Here is an 18,375-nt window from a genome sequence, read left to right on the forward strand (position 1 = left end):
CTGTTTTCCACCTTCTAGTAAACGCAAAAAAACCAAGAAACCCATTCTGCTCACTTCAGTAAATTTTTGTATCATAAGCCAGCATTATTCTGCACTATGGCAATAGCGTTCATATTAAAAACATTTATGATGAGCAATGTTTGCCCATAAATGAGTCAGTAATTTTAAAACAGAAAGTTTGCTCTTCATATAGCATTTGTCCCAGCCATTTGGAAATTATCTCTTGGGCCTATCACAAGATGACTAACTACTAAGGCAATAAACATTACAGGAAATGCACAGTTCTCAGGGAAAAAAAAGATACTGATACTTCCAATAAGATTTGTGCTGAAAAATGCAAGAACAAAATTTTTCCACTTGATCCTTTTTATAGTTTCATCACTACTGCCAATGAGTCTTATGTTCAAGCTTTAAAGCACAAGACAGACAAAGCAATAATTAGTTTTCAATATTGAAACAGCTTTCTAAATATTACACATAAGCTTTTGATAAAGATAATAATGTATATAACACAGCATTTTGGCACCTTGCCACTGATGTATGGCCTCTAATCAATTGCTTGTTCAGCACTGAATATTCAGTACATTTTGTATACAGAACAAAATGGTTATTTTCAGAGGAAACTAAATACATTTTAAAATAAACTTATCTAGCTGAAAATTTTGGACCCTTAATGCAGACCAGTAGCTAGGAAAGGAGAATTAAAAGAAAAGGTTAAGCAAGCTGCCTAGGTTTTAATTTAGCTCTGTTATCAGCCTCTTGGATGACCTTGAACAAATTATTTTACTTCCTAGTTTCCTCCATTTGTAAAGATATCAACAAAGATACCTAAAGCTGTAAAACAATAATTGAAGTCTATCACATAAAATCTTTATTAAACCTAACAAGTAGTTCTTGAAGCTTTCCCCTCCCCAACAGATCCATGAAGCATCTGTGAATCAGACACTTTTCCACTACATCTTTAAATACTTTGTAAGGTTCTCAACCAGATGTGTTAAGTCAGAAAAGGGTTCTGGACATCAGTGAAGGTATTGAAAATGTCTGTTCAGTATGCAGCTGCAGATGAAAAGAACGTGACATTAAAATGCATAAAGAATAGGCCAGAAAATAATATTAGCTTTTCCAATGCCTTCATATAAATTAATTGTACTGTTCCATTTGAAGGAGTGTTTGCATTACAGATCACCCCTTCTTTATGGTGATATTCTAGAACGACAGAAGGTTTCAAAGATAATTGGTGAAAATGATCGCTAGCTATTTGCTTTCACCTTTGGACTGAAGGATCATTTATTGTACAAAGGGACTAAGAGAACGTATTCCACGAGAACTGGAACCAACAAAGACTGCTTGTCATGGATTTGTCTCTGGTAGTTGACTACAAGCTTTAGTCTGTTTTCATTTTTTCCCTACACTTGCCACTAAGGCATGTATAAAGCTACTAGCTGGTAGAAAGTCTTTGATACCAGCCTATCCTGTAGTCCTGCCTTTAGGGGTCTCTCTCATCTACGTAGCTGCAAGTTTCCAAAGAACCTGTAGGAAAACAATTGTCTTGCACAGCTCTAATGCATCTTTGATTGAGACTGTTACTGGAGAAAGGAGGATGGTTTGACACGATGACTGCATTTGCTCTCTTTCCTTAAGAAGTCAGATCATATAACAGGCTAAGAATACACAAATTAGTACTGATAAGTTAATTCTCCCATTTTTCCCTATCCTATGCCATAAATGTAAAGAAACTGAAAAGGAGACTTTCAAAACTTGTAATAGGACAAATTTCTTATGGCAAAAAAATGATAAAAGAAGTCGCTGAGATCAAGATTAAAAAATGCAAGCAACAACTGAGCATTTATTTATATGTGGAATATCCCATATCATTCCATTAGCAACAATAATAATGTTGGGTTACTAAATCTCAGACTTCAAGTATGAGTCAATCTAATAGAAATAAAATATATTAGAAACAAAATGTCCTTTTGATGCTAGAGGTAAGAGGCAATATCCTTTGCTGGCAGCAGTAGGTGCTTAGTGCTTCCTCTGGCCCTGGCTAAAAAGAGGATACTGCATTAGTAGGATTTCAATGTGATCCAGACTGAAATTCTTTCATTTCTATCGAAACTGCAACCCAAAAGCAATACATACATATTCAATTTAAGACAAACACAATGCAGCTCAAAACATTACAAAAACACACGTCCGGCATATGATCTTCCTCTCAGGATTAACGTAAATCAACTGAAATTGTTTCTTAGAAGGCTCCAAGAGATTTACTTGGTACTGTTTCTCTTGTTATTGACAGGGTTTGTTTAGTGTGTCACATGACAGCAGCTCTACATACCCCATCTTGCTAAACTGTACGCCAGTGCATCATACCAGGCAGGGTGGCTAGTGTGGTGGCCATCAGACCACTGAAATGCATCTACTGCCAGTTCCAATCTTTCAGTATTTTTTTTTTCAAATTCATATTCCATTTTAGCCCATATAGTCAAATTCTACAGCAGTTCAATACATGTCAATATGGACAGTCGTACTTCCAAAGGTAAGGAACAAACTTTTCTGCATGTATTATCAGAATACACACGTATATATTTTTCAAAATGTATTTTAAAATCTTCAGTTACAAAATGATTAGCTTTTTGGAGGGGGAAGAGCCAGTACAACAAACTGTTCTTTCTAGAACTACTACATATCCATGTCACATACTATGAGAAATTAAAAAAAAAAAAAAAAAAAAAAAGGAAAGAGCAAGCAGGCATGAGTAACCTTGTGTATATTGGTGACTGCATCTAGTCTCCCACCTGGAATGCTGTTGGTGGCATTCACCATGCAGAGGTTTAACAGCTTTGCTGCTGCCGACAGACTGTGTTAATTTGGGGTGCATTTATCAAGTACGTAAAACATGCCATGTTTATAATACACAGGATAGCTTTGGTAGGTATAGAAAAAAATCTACCAGAAACAAACTTTATGAATATATACAGTTATTTAATTTACGAAGCAAAAATATGTGCACCATAGAATATTAAATAAATAGATGTATCTGCAAGGCAGTGAGCAGTGTCCATGGATGCATCTCCATGACGTAGGTACAGAGGCTTAGTCCAGCAGATACAACCACCTCTGTATTTTTTTTTTTTTTTAAAAAGCCACAAAACCAAACACAGAAGACAAAACCCCAAAAATGTAACAGGTAACATTATCTTAACGTTAATAACGTATTTGCTATAGACAAAGGCTTACATTTTTGTTTCAAGTATTTTATTAAAGTAGCATTTTAAAGCAAATTGTATCAAATCATAGAACTGTACAAGTCCACCCAAGACAGTAAGGCTATAAATTTGAGAAGCTGACAATAAAATCACAAACCCACAATCCATTACTGAATGATGTCAGTATCATAAAAACATACTTGTTTTACTCCGTATTAAGGCACTGTTAAGACCTTATATACTGTAATTAGCAACAGCGAATGAGACGATTCACAGCTTGATGTGTAAACACACATTACAGGGAAACAAGTTAGCGAATGATTAAGAGCTATGCATCCTTCCTATAAAAGACAGCATCCACCAGAGTCATACACGATAAACAGGTCTGAAAAAATGCTGTAACCTCTCCTACTGGCAGCAGCCAGGCACAGAAATGAGTTGACGTACAAGTTTTATGTTTTGTAAATCCCACATTTTTTATGATGATAGTGGAAGCAAAACACCCACCCCAAACAAAACCTGCGAAGTTAATTAACCTAATCGCACAAATTCACAGGGCTAAGGCAGAACTGAGGGCTGGTCCTCAATATCCTGAAGGACCTTCACCCAAACACGCATTTTAGACGCTGCAACAGAAGCAGCGGGATCTGCGTGAAAACAAGCCCGCTCATAAATATGAATTAACACACGTAACGCTACAACCACACGCAGTCAGAACACAAATTCCTGCCTAAGACACCTAAATCCTACCCGCATCTATGCGTGAGTTCTTTATTTCACTAGGGAACACAGGATACGCTTTTTCAGAGCGGTAAATATGTTTTATTTAGTGTTTTGATGGAAAACGGCATTCATTCCTAGTCAGGCGCTCCAGGGTTTGCTGGGTTTTGCTCCATCTTCAGTCCGTAAAGCTTCGCTTCAGCCCCGCGGCTGCCGCCTCAGCGAGGCCAGCCGGCGGGGAGGCACTGCCCGGCGGGGAGGCACTGCCCGGCGGCCCTCCCGCCGCCGGCCCCGGCCCCGGCCCCGGCCCCGGCCCCGGCCCGCCGCGCCGGGGAGCCTCACCCCCCGGGGCCCGCGGGGCGCCTCGCCGCCCCCAGGTGAGCCCACATCTGCCGGGAAGGGAGAGCGGCCGCCGAGCGGGGACGGGGCCCGCGGGGAAAGGGACCGCAGTGTGAGGGAGGGGAAGGTCGGGGGAAGGAGGAGGGCGCAGCGGGGCATGCAGAGGCGCGGGGCACCTACCAGTCCGTGTGCGGCTCGTCGATGACCAGGAGCAGCTTGAACTTTCTGCCGGCAGCTGAGGAGACGGCGGAGGAGGGATCCACCAGACCGGCCGAGGCCGCCGTCTGCTTCACGGCGTTGGAGAGGGAGCTGAAGAAGCTGCTGCCCGTTGACTGCTGCTGCGGCGGCGGCGGCGGCTGCTGCTGGGGGGGCGCCGACTGCGGCGGCTGCCGGCGCTCCGCAGCCGGGGAGGCAGAGGCAGGGGCCGAGGAGGCTGAGGGAGGCGGCGGCGGCGGCGGCTGCTGCGGCTCCGGCCGCTGCAGGTCGGTCATGTAGCCATTGGGCAGGTTGGCGATGAAGCTGCTGTCCGAGAGCCTGCGCCGCAGAAAGTTCATCATCTGGCCGGGCGAGAGAAAGGCGAGGCTCTGGCGAGGAGCGGGCGGCGGGCGCGGAGCCGGGCGGAGGGCGGCGGGCGCCGCGGCGGGCTCTGCGATCCGCAGGCGGGCTCGGTCGCAGCCCCACTGCCGGCCGCGGCGGGCGGCGCTGCCTCCACCTCAGCAGCGCGGACAGCGGCGGCTCGCGCGCGCCTGCCGCTCCCGCCCGTCTCTAGGTGGCAGCCGCGCGCGGCGCCGCGCGGGGAGGCCGGGAGCAGCGGCCGCGCACGCGGAGCCTCGCTCCCGCCCCGCCCGCCCGGCGGCGGCGGCGGCGGCGGCCCGGGGACGTGAGGGACGGAGAGGCCGCGGGGACGGAGAGGCCCCGGCCCGGCTCTGGGGGGTGGGGGGGGGAGGCCGCGCCCCGCCGCTCTCCCGACGGTACGAGACAGGCCCAGGGGCAGCGGCGCAGCCAGCGGGGCTCCAAACCAGCCCCGCCTGCGGCGCCCTCCGCCTCGGCGCCTGGCGTCCGGCGCTGGCGGCTGACCCGCTGCTGGGGCCGTCTGAGCCGGCGGCCCTCGGCAGCGAAACGCCCGCAGTAACGCATGGCCTGGGCCGTGACAGTGCGGGGCAACCGCTGCTTCAGTAGCGGTGCGCCGTAACCTCGGCGGGCAGCTGCGGATGGCACCTGGCACCGGCAGCAAGGAGCCCCAAAAGTCGGGGAATGAGGCTGTGCGGTCCTTAGCGCCGGCTACAAGTATGAATTGAGTTTTATTTATAGCCTAGATACTAAATGCCTTGATTTGTCAACAAATAACACGGGGCATGGAACAGCAGCATAAGCAGCCCTCAAAGCGGAGCTATTTGTGGTTGTATTCAGTGCTCGTCAGCACAGCAGTGGATGGCGTTGCCTTGAAGAGGAAAAAACTGCTGGGAACAGCCCTGTACTGGCTCAAATCACTCTGCTAGGAACAGCAGCAGTTCAAAAAATACCTGTGACACGTTCCAGCCTGAGAATCGTTTGTTCCGGCAGCTGCCCTCAGCGTAACAACTGCAGTGTTGCAAGGGGAGCAACAGCAGGTACCAGCTCAAAGCTGTGCTGCATCTGTAGAGGAGGCACAGGCATTGCCACGCTTCCATCCCATAAAACGTTAATGAAGCCTCTTACTAATAAACAGTGGTGGTGGTGGTTCTTTTTTTAAATAAAAAACCCAAAACAGTTTAATGAAGGTGAAGCCCTGTGCATCATCAGGCACCTTTACATTGTCAAGGAGAATCATGGGTGCATTTTTGTATCTTAAAAACTGTAGGCTTTCTTTAAGAGTAATCTGAATTCTCCTTCTCCTGAGTTTTAGGATAATCACTATGTGTTTTAACATAAAATGCATACTCAGCCTTTATGGTATGACACACACATTTATCCAAGATACACACAATCGCAAATCATTTTGCAATTCATCTCTGCGGGCCATACTGCATGGAACAGGTGCTCTAAGATTATACGCAGTAGATTCATGCAGCAATTTCTTTTAAAGTTAGAGACTTGATAAAGCTTTCCTGATGCTAACACTTCAAAGTTTACACGTTCAAAGGTAGAACTGCATAGGGTTTTTTAATGAATCACTGAATTTAGAAACATTCGTATATTATATGACAGAAAATTAAATAAAACACACAAGCTATTACAAGGTGCTTACATTTTGAACACCATAGACAAACGGGGGGCAAATCCTCACTCTGCCGAGCCATAATACAGGCCATACACAGCCACAGCTTTTTGCATTAAGGGCACAGAAAATTTGAACAAGTGGAACAATCCTGGGCTACGACTGTGGATAGAATGTTCCTGTCATTTCACCAATCCATGGCTTGTGCTGCCAGAGAAGTTGTGGAACTGCACTTACCTCTAGATAAATTTAGGTCTAGTGGGATCTAGAGACAATAATTTTCTCTCAGTACTGTTAAGATATCTTGGGGCTATTAGTATTTCTAAAAAGCTTGTATGTAAGCGCAAAAACTCAAATTGTCTACGACACACGACATAGAAGCAAGTCGCTCGCAGACGGAGAATATTGCACTTTGCCATGGCAAGTGCACACGTACCATTTGCACTGGTACTACACGTGCAGAGATTATAAAAATCACAAGAGTGCAGAATTGTTTCATTCCCCCTCGCCTGAATAGTTGTATCAACAACCCCCCCTCCCTTCTCATCTAAACAGCAGGACGCCAAAGTAAAGAGAAAGGGACTGCCTATACTTTTCAAAATATGAGGTTTTATACAATATAAACTGTTTCACTTCCCTGTAAAGAGATTACTGAAAAACACTCTTAACCAGTCTGATACTGAAAAATGATATTTAGACAGTTTTTAAATTACTGTTCTAGACTGAAGGGTGATTGTATAAAAATGCCCCCCCGTCCTCCCTCCGACAGACTGCTTCCTGTACATCCTCAGAACCTGCTTATTTTACTGACAAAAATTAGTCAGTCTCACAGAGCCAAATCAAGCACAGCAGAACGAACCGTATTACATTGTGCTGTGCACATTAACAGAAGTATCAGCCAGGCCCCTGTTCCAGGGCTGAAATCTATATTCCATGTCAGCTGTACTCTTTGTTACGAAGGCAAGATACATGTAGCAAACAGAAATGATAGGGAGCAATTTGAATGTCAGGATCCATTACTATAAAACAAAATAAAAAATGATTAAACAGAGTGCTTAGGCTGCTCAAATTTCAGTGATGCAACATCTATCCTTGTTAACATATTTGTGTGGAAAACTTTTGTTTTCTGATTGATGAAATCTGATTCCTATCCGTAGTCCTTTCTTGTATATTCTCAGTGCAGCAGCCAAATAATTACTTTAAGATTATAGAGACTGATTCTAATTGTAATCATGGCCAACAGCCTCTCTGATACGGTTGCCCTTTACGGTCTCACAAACTGTGAGATGTTTGGCAAGTAGCAGAAGCCTTGTTCACCTACCCTATGCACTCAGAAGATGTTACGGCTATATAGAATGCTAGAATAGAAGGTATTTCCTAGTTTACAAACTTTATTCACTTCAAATGCACTGTCTATTCTCTATGAGCATCTTCTCAGAAATTTGTACTTGGGTTTTTTTGTGGTTTTTTTTTACCTCTTTACCACTATGCTGACTAAAATTTTAAAAAATATCAATCAATCATCCTCAAATGCTAGGCTTCAGAGGTGTTTTAAAACATCCCATAGCGTACTGTAACAGCCTTATAAATCCAAAACTGCACTAAGGCAACTGGCAACTGAATTTGGTCAAAGTCTCAAAGAACTTGGTCCCTAGTGCAGAACAAAACAAACAGCAGAGTTCTTCATGTAGCATTTGTTGTTATGGTGAATGGAAAACTTTGTTCAAAGAGTATCAATAGAATATTACAGGGAGCTTGCTAAATTTAATGGTACATAAAACCATGCCTGAAAAAGAACTAACAGCACGTTTTGTCCAACATACTATTCGTGATACATCAACACCTCACGACACATTTGTGAGATAACTCAACATGGTTACGTCTATTAGGAAGTGAGAATACTGAATCACTGGTATGTTAAACGACAAAAAGAGTCAATACCAAAGCAGAGAGTACAATAGCAATTTTAAATCTGGTCTTGTTTCCGAGCATTGAAATCACAATGCTAAAAAAGATAAGTAGCTTTCACATAACTGTATGTGGTGGAAATGAAAGAGTCAAGTTACACATGCTAGAAATTTGGGATACCTATCACTTGGGCAGATTGGATCTAATACATTTTAAATGAAAACTACTTAACATCTCATGTTATCAGCTATTCATCTACAAAAATATGCAAGTCTACAAAAATATAATTACATTTAATGGAGAAAAAATAACTAATCTTCTCAGCCACTATGCTGTACATTATACTATGCATATAGTAATAGAGAACAGAAATGGGAAGAATCCAGGGAAGCATTTTCTTTGCATTTTATGTGCTAATACATGTTCGTTCTAAGCCACACGGACTTCTACACATCACACCCTTAGAAAAAACATTCCATTATTTGAGTCAATTGTGTTTCATGCATATCCATTCATGCCATGCTTTCAGTTAAATGTTATGTTCAGGTCTGCATATCCACTTCAGTCCAAAAGAAGGAAGAAAGCGGCTGCCTGTACCAGAGGGCAGTGCAAGAGCGCTGTCCATGCTCACAACAGTTGCCTTAGAAAAGTAATTTGCACCTTTCCCAACCACTGACCTGCTGAAAATGGGAACAAGCCACAACTGAGGGGAAAGAACATTGTTGGCAGATGACAGGCTAACCGAGTCTGGAATAGCAAGCGCTTAGGCCTATTTTCATGATAAATGCTAAACAGAATCCCTGTGCTGAAAATAAGTCCTACGCAGAAAGACTGTAGCGTATCACCTGGCAATCCTTGCAGAGAGCAGCATTACAAGGCCTACTAAAAGCCTCATAATTTATTTAAACCCATGCTAGTAGGTCATCAAAAATTTTCTTACAAACTGTATAGAAATATGACACTTGTTTGTCACAGAGATAAAGAAAATACATACCTATAAAGAAAATACAAGAGAAATAGGGGCTGAAGTGGATGTTTGCTATATGCCAAGGATGTTAGGTAGTGTGTAAAGGTGACATACAATATGTCACCCATCTTTAATGACATATCTGAGCCACTAAACATGTTGATAATACTACTGTACACCCTCTTCCATGTTTTATTAGCAGCTGATTTTTAAAATCTTTTTCTCCCTTGAAAGACAAGTACCAACAAGTAGCATAGCTACAGGAATCACATTAGTCTAAGACTTCATGAACACTAATGGAGTCACTCGCGTCAATGCTCTGTTAGCATGAGAGAAATGTTTGTATGGAAATGGATTTGCTGAATTTGTGAAATGTCACTCATTTTTAAATACCCACATTTCAAATTCATATTTCACCTGTGATACAGTTCTTAAAAAGCTGGTCCATTTCTATATTCTAACATTTGTATTGTTTATAGCAAACTTATATCCAATTTTCCAATTTGCAATTTTCCAAACGCATCATAGCAGCTTCTCTCAGAGGTGTCTGACCACCTATTCCAGCAGTCCCACTCTTTCACTTAGTTTCATTAGACAGCTTCACTGAATTCTCCCAGAACTCCTGCTGTTACGATGTCCCTGAAGCAAAACCATGTCAGCTTTCTATTTCTGATCTTCCTTGCATTTTGTTGTCCAAGGTGGCAGAAGTACAGTTAAACCATATGAAGATGTGACAGAAATAGGCAGACCAGGGAGTAACCGCCTCAGTTATTGCTTTAGAAAGGACACAAAACCAGCTTGATCTTCCCTTCCCAAATCTAAGCTCTCACATTTTGATTTATGAACATTAACAGAAAACACAAATTAATGAGAATTGTTTTTTGTCAGATGGTCATTTAAATGTCTAACTTCTTATTACCCAGACTGTTCCCTTGGTATTAATATAATTTTCTTCTGATATGCCTACCTACATATGTTTTGAATCATGTTGGGAAATCTGACTTTTAATTTACTAGAAGTTCACAAAAAGCATAACAGGAACTTGAAATACGAACTGAAAATATTTGCAGGTGCTATGCAAAATTGTTAAGTAAATGTATTAAGACATAAGGGCTCTGTGTTTCATGTATGTCAGTTTAGTAAATATTTATTGGCCTTAAGTAATTCCACATTTTATAAGCATACCAATTCAAACAGTTCTGTATTGGCAAGAAATACACTGTACTAATTCTTCTAGCATTCACAGAGAGGACCTGATGGCTTTAACAGTATCTAAGGAGGGAGTAAAAAGCAGCCGCCTCTGCTCCCGCTTCTGCCCTGGAGAGCAGCTAAGAACCACTCAGCCTCTGTGCTCCCTAGAGAGCAGCTTCTCCCCTGCCCCAGCCACCCCACAGGAGGGTTAGCAGGAGCATGGAGGAAATGCTGTCGTCTCTAAAGCGCTCACTGACTGAACTGAACTAACTTTGCCAATGTCAAAAGGTACACTTCATCTCCTTGTCAGTACAAAAGCCAAAGACCCTATGGCAGTATTTCCTTGAATTTGAAACCATTCCTGAAAAGAACAAAAAAAATTTATGTACTGTATTATACATCCTCTGTGCTCAGCAGTCCCTTAAATCTTATATAGAAAAACCATGACAATTTATTTAATAAATCATAATTTATTAGAGAATAGACTTTTACCTTTGCAAGCTTTGAACGTGGATGAATTTGTACTGCAGAAGAGGGCTTTGTAGTCTCATGAATAATGCTTGCTGAGATGTAAGAGGGAGTTCAAAAAAAATTCCTATGTGACATGAGAACAACCTGTAATAGGAACAGATAGGCTACAGTCTATATGAGTGGTAACTATAGGTCAAACAAATTATTACAGGAGATAAAAGTCTGTTAAAATACTTTGTCTCTATTCCAAACTCTGAAGTTATAATAGCAGTAACAGTTATCTTTCCATTTCCTACTAATACATATATCTGATTTTTTGGGCCACTATATCCTGTGTTTTAAGGATTTTTAATTTAAAAAAAATTTTTTTTTTTTAATACAGTGATACAAATACAAAGGAACTTCAAGTACTTTTTACCATGTAATTAAGGCTCAAATACTGCCAACCTTACTCAGACTAAACTTCTGTAAAAGCTGAAGGCAACCTTGCAAATATTTCAGAACTGAAGCCACAGAAGTCTAAATAATTAACTTTTAAATACAATTTATAGCAAAAAAATCAACCATTACCCATATGGACTGACAAATTGAATATATAAAGAAGAGGCATGTTTAATACATATCTTGAATTTATGTGATAATATACATGTATTAAAGTATATATAAAATACTGTTTACTGGCATTGTATTTCTAGAGGAATGCAGCAATAAATGAGGTATGCCTATATGACCTGCTATATTTCTTGTGTTTTCTACTCTTTTGGTTTTGAAACCATAGCCTTTTTTATGCTACTAACCTCAGAAACAGGTAGTTTATTTCTTTGCATCTCAGTGAGAAGTGTTTCCTCTTGCAATCCAGAAGACTGTCTCTACTATCAGTTCATTTGCTGGTTTTCTGTAATACAGAGCAGTCTCAACTAGTAAGACACATTTACTGTTTTGCAGATGAGTAAATACAGATCTTTCTAAACAAACTGTTTACAAACTACACATACTATCTAGGGATAATCCTGTCAGCAAAACCTGGACATTTCACAGCGTGGAGAAGAGCCACCATTATGAAAAGGAACAAATAGTAGACATTACGAGTAACAAAAATAAGACATATAAGTCACAGTGAATGTTACACCGGAATTTGACCAAGAATAAACATATTTCTAAAAATTAGAAAAATACAAATTCCTCACAGACTGGTATTAAGGTATTAAGGTATTCCTCCCTACTGTATAATTAAGAACTTTACTTTGATATCTAAAGAATAACATTAACAAGGAATTCTATACAAATGCTATAGAAAAAGTACAGAAGACAAAAAATGTTCATCTGCGAAGAACAACAGAGCTGAAGGCTTGAGTTATACTAGATACACATATGCATACACTCAGATGTCCTCTGCTTACACAGGAATGGGCTTTTTTGGCCTTTAAAACCTGAAGATTTTCCTAATCAGAGAAAACCCAACGATATATAAAGAAAATTTTCATCCTCCAAATAAGAGGCTAAACGGTATATGAACATCCTCTGAAGATCGAAAAGTCTGCCAGCTAAAGCATACATAAAGTCAATTTAATCAACACAGAAGTGTTTTGGTCTGTGTTTTAAGGTTTTTCTTCTGGAAAATTTTCTATTTATGTTATGAAATTTAGAGTGAAAATGTCCTACCATTCTGACTCATATTCTAATTGATTGAATAGATAAATGTGAGATCAACTGCAACACAGTTATGTAGTGAAGGATAAACCCAGGACTGGCTTCTAATAAAAAAGAATAAAACACTGTAAACCACAATTCTAGATGAAGTGCAGCAAACAAAATATGGCATATACAAAATCTGGCCCTCAGAATAAAACTGTAATTTTATTTTTAAATGACTTATCAAATGATTGAGATGGATGCACATTTACCTAATTAATTGGCTGCTTTAGTTACCACAAATTAATTTTGAATACCATGTATGTGAAAACCTGATAAGCCGCTAATGTGCAACATGCAAGACGAGCAAAGAACTGAAAGGATGACAGCATGAGCTAAACAATACAATTATGTTTTGTTACTATTTTTTTCTCAAATTAATTAAAAGCCAATACTATGCACTATGTGTAGGATTCAAAAATTACCTTTCATCTCACCGTTGTCAATGAATGCCGATCTATTTTATAAAATAAGATACTAAAAAATGTCAGCTGCAATATAAAGAATTAAAAGAAAAAACTTCCTTATAAGTAAAAGGTAAACTATACTATGTAAATCTTACACATTATTACACATATGTTTATACATACAGACACATGTAATATATTATACATATGTGCAGATATAATTACATGCATTCCCAATACTTTCTTCAAGGTCATTAGCTAAACACATGGAAGGGGTACACAGACTGGGGTACACAATCTGCAATGTATCTGACATCCAATTTTTCCCCCCCCAGAGTTGTACAGTGTGTGTGATTTGCTGAAGGTATTATTGCATTGTTTATTCAATTGTAATAAGGCTGTAGAGTATCTTTGTTCTCACAGGAGCTGATTCCTTCGTACCAAAAGCTGAAATAGTTTCACTCCACAGAAGTGCTATGCTTGGAGTAGACTGCCAATTTTTCAAGGCCCTTGAGAAAACTATGTGTCTTATAGCCCTCTTGTATACTTGCAGAAGTTAACAATTAAGTAACAGTTTGACAATACGCACATCTTCAAATATTTTAAAAGCAGAGTTCACTATTTTAGAGGTTTGAGTACACTGTATAGTTTTCTATATCACAGTATCAGAACCCCATACCTCAGTCCAGTAAGCAATAACATTAGGTGCAGTAAAAAGGTGCAGAGTAATTACTCAAGTCATTGAGTTACATAAACTATGCCATCAGACTGGCCTTTCTCAAACATTTCTTGGAGAATTGTGAATACAACAGAATTTGATGCAGTTCTCTAATAAAGGCCAAGCGATGAAGCGAAAGTCATCACACATTCCTATGTAAACGCATGCATACAGCATCCCTCAAATTGCCATATCCTAAAAGCTGAAAGATCAAATTATCCTCCAGATAATAACAGGAAAGAAAACTCAGAAAAATAAAAAAAGTTACTTCAAGATTACTTGGTTCACAAAGTAATGTGATTGGGAACCATTCACAAATGACTTTAGCTGTCACTGTATTTCCCACTTTCATAGCAAAACTGGAATTTATGATTAGCAATCAGCTGGCTATAATCTGCTGGCAAAATACTATCAGCCCTCCTCTGGCACAGTGGAAGCCTGCTCAAAGTGTAGAGCATCCTCTTCGACAAGACTGCAACTACCTCTTCCACTCTGCCAGCAGTTTAACAGTCTTCAAGAGAGACATTCTTGGTCTCAAGTCATGCACTACCAAGTAAAAATACCAAAAATCCAGGCACAAACCCATTTATTAGGAAATTGGTCTTTGGAAAATGTTTCTTAAAACACTCTCTTGCCTGCTTCGCATCATTTGCTGTAAGATTTCCATGAGAATAAGAAATAGTAAAAATCCTAGCATTGCAAAGCCAACCCATTCAGTATTCCTCTATCACTGCAATAAAATACTTTTGATAAATCTCATTCTGTTAGCTTTCTCCCATTTGGCTCCCTCTCTCAGTGATTATAATATTACAACTTCTTCTTGAGCAGAAGGCTGCAATAAAATGCTTCAGATGTGACATCTACCCAACATACTCACCCTGGTAATGCTAATACAAATGTAGTGAAAAACACTTTCATCTGAAATAAAATATAGTTCTCAGGAAGCTTGAGGGAGGCACAATAATTGAGTGACTGTTACATTTTAATAAATACAGGTCAGTTCCTGAAACATCAATTTGAAAAGTATACTAGCCTCACTTGGGAAAAAAAAAAAGCGTATTTTAATACAACAGAATGCATAGATCTGGAAATCAAGGATGCACCTTGATCAGGTGAGGACTTGAGAAAAGGTGAAAGACACATAAACAAAGACTGTGTTTTAGAAATCAGTAACTCGGCCAAGGACTTACAGGGTCAGATACATCATAAGACAAACACAAATCCCAACAGTTCCCAGAGGTACTGCGTTCATCATCAATGAGCCTGTTAATAACACAATTCGCCAATTCTGGTGTTGACATAGGAAAAAATTAAAAAGAAACAGTTTTTTAATTCTGAAATTTTGAGGAAAATTAATTATCTTCTATAAAGAAAACTGTATGATTCACTTTTCACCAACCTGCACTTGTCTATTGTAAAATTCACTTTTAAATATGAAGGCCCCATTTCTATGTAATACAAAAGAACACTATAATATATAATTTACTGACAAATACATGGTAATAGTAGGACTTTAATTCAGTTGCAAGGTTGAGAATCAGGGATTCTCAGGAAAAGTGTGGGAATATGCACCTATGAATTCTATTCTTATTAAAGAAAGAAACTGTAGAAACAACTGTATTCAGAGGATAATTCGAAACTCGTGGCAAGTCTAATGTAGGAAGACAAACTTCTCTCTGTCAGTCTTTATAGTTTAGGGCCTTAGTATAGCAGAAAATTTTAGTCATTTACTGCAGAATTGCATACTGACTTACCACCTTTGATACACTGTATACAAAATAGTGCAGGCCTCATAAAACTAACACAAGTACTCAGTTTTAAATTCTTTTTCAAATTATTACCACATGTCAACATTTCAGTCACAAATAATCTCCTAGAAGACACAGGTCACGAATATTGACTGTGTTGTTGTTTAGAAACCAAAAATGAATGAGTTGGGACAGCTAATTAAAGAAAGACACTATTAATTCCATGAACAAGATGACAAAAGTTCACATTAAACCCATGGTTTGATTTCTGTCCCTCAAATGCAAATAAACTGCTTTTTAATCTGAAAGGTTGTGTCTCAGATACCCTTGTACTACAGCACTGAAGATAATAACCTTACTAAAATATTTTTAGACCCTTTTTTATTTTAAGCAGTTAAGACTTATTAATTCCTAAAAATTACTTCTAAAACACAGAGACTGAATGTGTACCCATAAGCATTACAGAGACTCACATAACTTCGGTCGTTCTCACTGCAATTAAAAGCAGCAAGCCCCACATTTAAAATTGTTAGGCCTCTTTTGTGTCACTTCTTGCAACGCTGCCAAATACATTATTATAATCTTCTTCAACATTTTACATAGGTTTTGTCACATCTCTGTTCATGAGTTTCTTCAGAAAATTATTTCCATTTTGCTGCTTGTAGTGAGTTTAATATCATCCATTTGTTATGCAATGAAAATTCTGCCTAAGAATTTTTAGCCTAGCAAAAGAAAAAAAAATGAAGAGGGGCAAGTGATCTGAAGAATCCAAAGAATAAGTTTACTATAGCGTATTGGACTGTGAAACAGTTTGCCTTGTTGCTCATTAAAATCATGTGAATTGGACAAACTATTGTTCAACGAATAGCCAAAAAAGATCCCCTTCTCTTTTTACATAGAATTTACACAGATTCTCCTTTACAGAGATTTAAAAGCCTGAATGTCCTTATACATAACCACAGAGTAAGGCCAAGTGAGAAAGAAGGCTTCTCTTGCGCTGAAGTTGACTGTGTATCTCCTGATAACTGTGCACTAAATTCTTGATTAAATCTGTCCAATAGAGTGCCCAATAAATGGCAGTCCAATGTATTTGCTGTTATCAGGTAATTTTCATTTTGTGTTTAACCAGAGTAACTTTAGTACTAGCTAAGGAATTTAATATTGTAAAAATCATTCTATAGTAAGTTCTGTATTGAGGGAAGCACTCTGTCGTCATCTGTATAATGATCATTTATGCCCTGAAATATTCTTATGGCCTACATCACTATAGAAACACGACCAGCTAAAGAAGTGCAGCTGCTTTAGTTGCCCACTAATGAGAAAAGAGTCTATTTCAGAGGTTCCTAATTTCACAAGACAATTGAGAAAGAACTCATACTTGCTGGCCTCATCATAAAGGCTAAGCAATATTGCAGCACAGTCTTAAGTGTATGTTCTACTCTACTCTTGGATGTACTAATAATCAGTTGGAAATAAAATACATGTCTGAATGCTTTCTGAAAGCAAATCTTTATGATGTTCCTAGTTAAAAATATCTGAAAACAGCTATACAAAATATGGATACCAATCTACCCGACATATTTTTGTATAATCAAGAAGAATAGTGCATCACAGTGACATGTTTATATGATGTTGTGAATTGAACTCATAAAGTAATGGTTGTTAATGTGCTGTAACTACTCTTAAAACTGTCACATCAATTTTTAAATTTTATCTGTTTCATTAAGTGCTATACTCCTTTCAGAGACCATGAATGAATGAAAACTGAAAGAAATCTCCTTTCTAACGTGCTCTTTGAAATCAATACGACTAAAAGATGAAGGTGCAAGACAGAACAACAGGTTTAGGTCTTTATCAAGATTTGAATGTCTTAGCAAATCAGGAAGACTTTCTAACTTCTAATATGTTATAGCTATTTTATCCTGCAGTTGCATTACTCTAATCATATGTTTTAAACCTCTCTAAGGGTAATTGCACTTTAAGCAGTTGATGTCTTAGAATCATTTTAGGCTTTCGAGATTAATTCTGCTTCTTCTACAGAACTGAAACAGAGCAAGAGGTAATCTCTGATGTTTGGCACTCAGAAATGCTACAAGACTTTTAAAAAGTTATGCAATAATCCCCTTTCCCATCCTTTACAAAACTGCTATGCTAAAATAATCTTATTCCTATTATTTTCAGTGTGAAATAACACTAATATAAAGTACATAAACTAAGTTACATTGTTCCTGCTTACACAATATTTCTTTGCTTATAGGGATTAATATTAGAGCTTTTTTAAAGTAATATAATAGATTACGGAACTCCCCAAACCTTATATATCTAGAAGTTATACAATCAGCCATTGACCTTTGCTTGGTTGTAGTTCCTTCTAAACTGTTCACTTTAATACCTTATATTTAGATTTGAACATAAAGCATTTTGCAATGGTCTGGGATGAAAAACCTAACCACCTGCCCCGTCGCAGAATAACTGTTACAGCTTGTGAGTGAAAATCAAACCAGAGCATGGAAGAAAGACATGTAAAACGTCATGAGATGGGAAATTAGAGCTGAGATAAGAACCTTAGAGAAGACTTTCTCTTAAAACAAGATATTAGGTCTTATTCAAAATGCATTTAGCTGACTTATTGCACTGATGTTAGCTCTGATCTAGAAATGTGGACATCACTCCAAGGGCGTACCTCTTTCTCTGCCATCTGTTACGACAAGGAGAGACACCCAAGTTATACTCATTTCCCTCCCCCAGTAAATAAGTAAATAAGTAATTTTGACAGCTGGCAGGACATCTTCCAGGAGAACATCGCAGTAT

General features: G+C 39.2%; 1 protein-coding gene across 7 annotated transcripts in view; it reads right to left on the reverse strand.

The window, feature by feature from the left end:
* The window catches only part of SYN2 (synapsin II), a 225,467-nt gene that overhangs the window by 195,491 nt on the left and 11,601 nt on the right, over window positions 1-18,375 (reverse strand). For 3 of the 7 annotated variants that reach the window (XM_075514128.1, XM_075514131.1, XM_075514127.1), the window contains 2 exons: window positions 11,797-11,894; window positions 11,021-11,143 (listed from right to left, as the gene is read on the reverse strand). In XM_075514128.1, coding sequence (XP_075370243.1) covers window positions 11,021-11,079 — 59 coding nt within the window. In that variant the 5' untranslated portion in view covers window positions 11,080-11,143; window positions 11,797-11,894. Of the gene's footprint in view, window positions 1-4,445; window positions 5,115-5,788; window positions 6,173-11,020; window positions 11,144-11,796; window positions 11,895-15,006; window positions 15,105-18,375 lie in introns of those variants that run through there. The other 4 variants (XM_075514130.1, XM_075514129.1, XM_075514125.1 and 1 more) reach the window with 4 other exon arrangements.

Source organism: Mycteria americana, chromosome 11 (assembly GCF_035582795.1).
Source record: "Mycteria americana isolate JAX WOST 10 ecotype Jacksonville Zoo and Gardens chromosome 11, USCA_MyAme_1.0, whole genome shotgun sequence".
Classification (NCBI taxonomy): Eukaryota; Metazoa; Chordata; class Aves; order Ciconiiformes; family Ciconiidae; genus Mycteria; species Mycteria americana.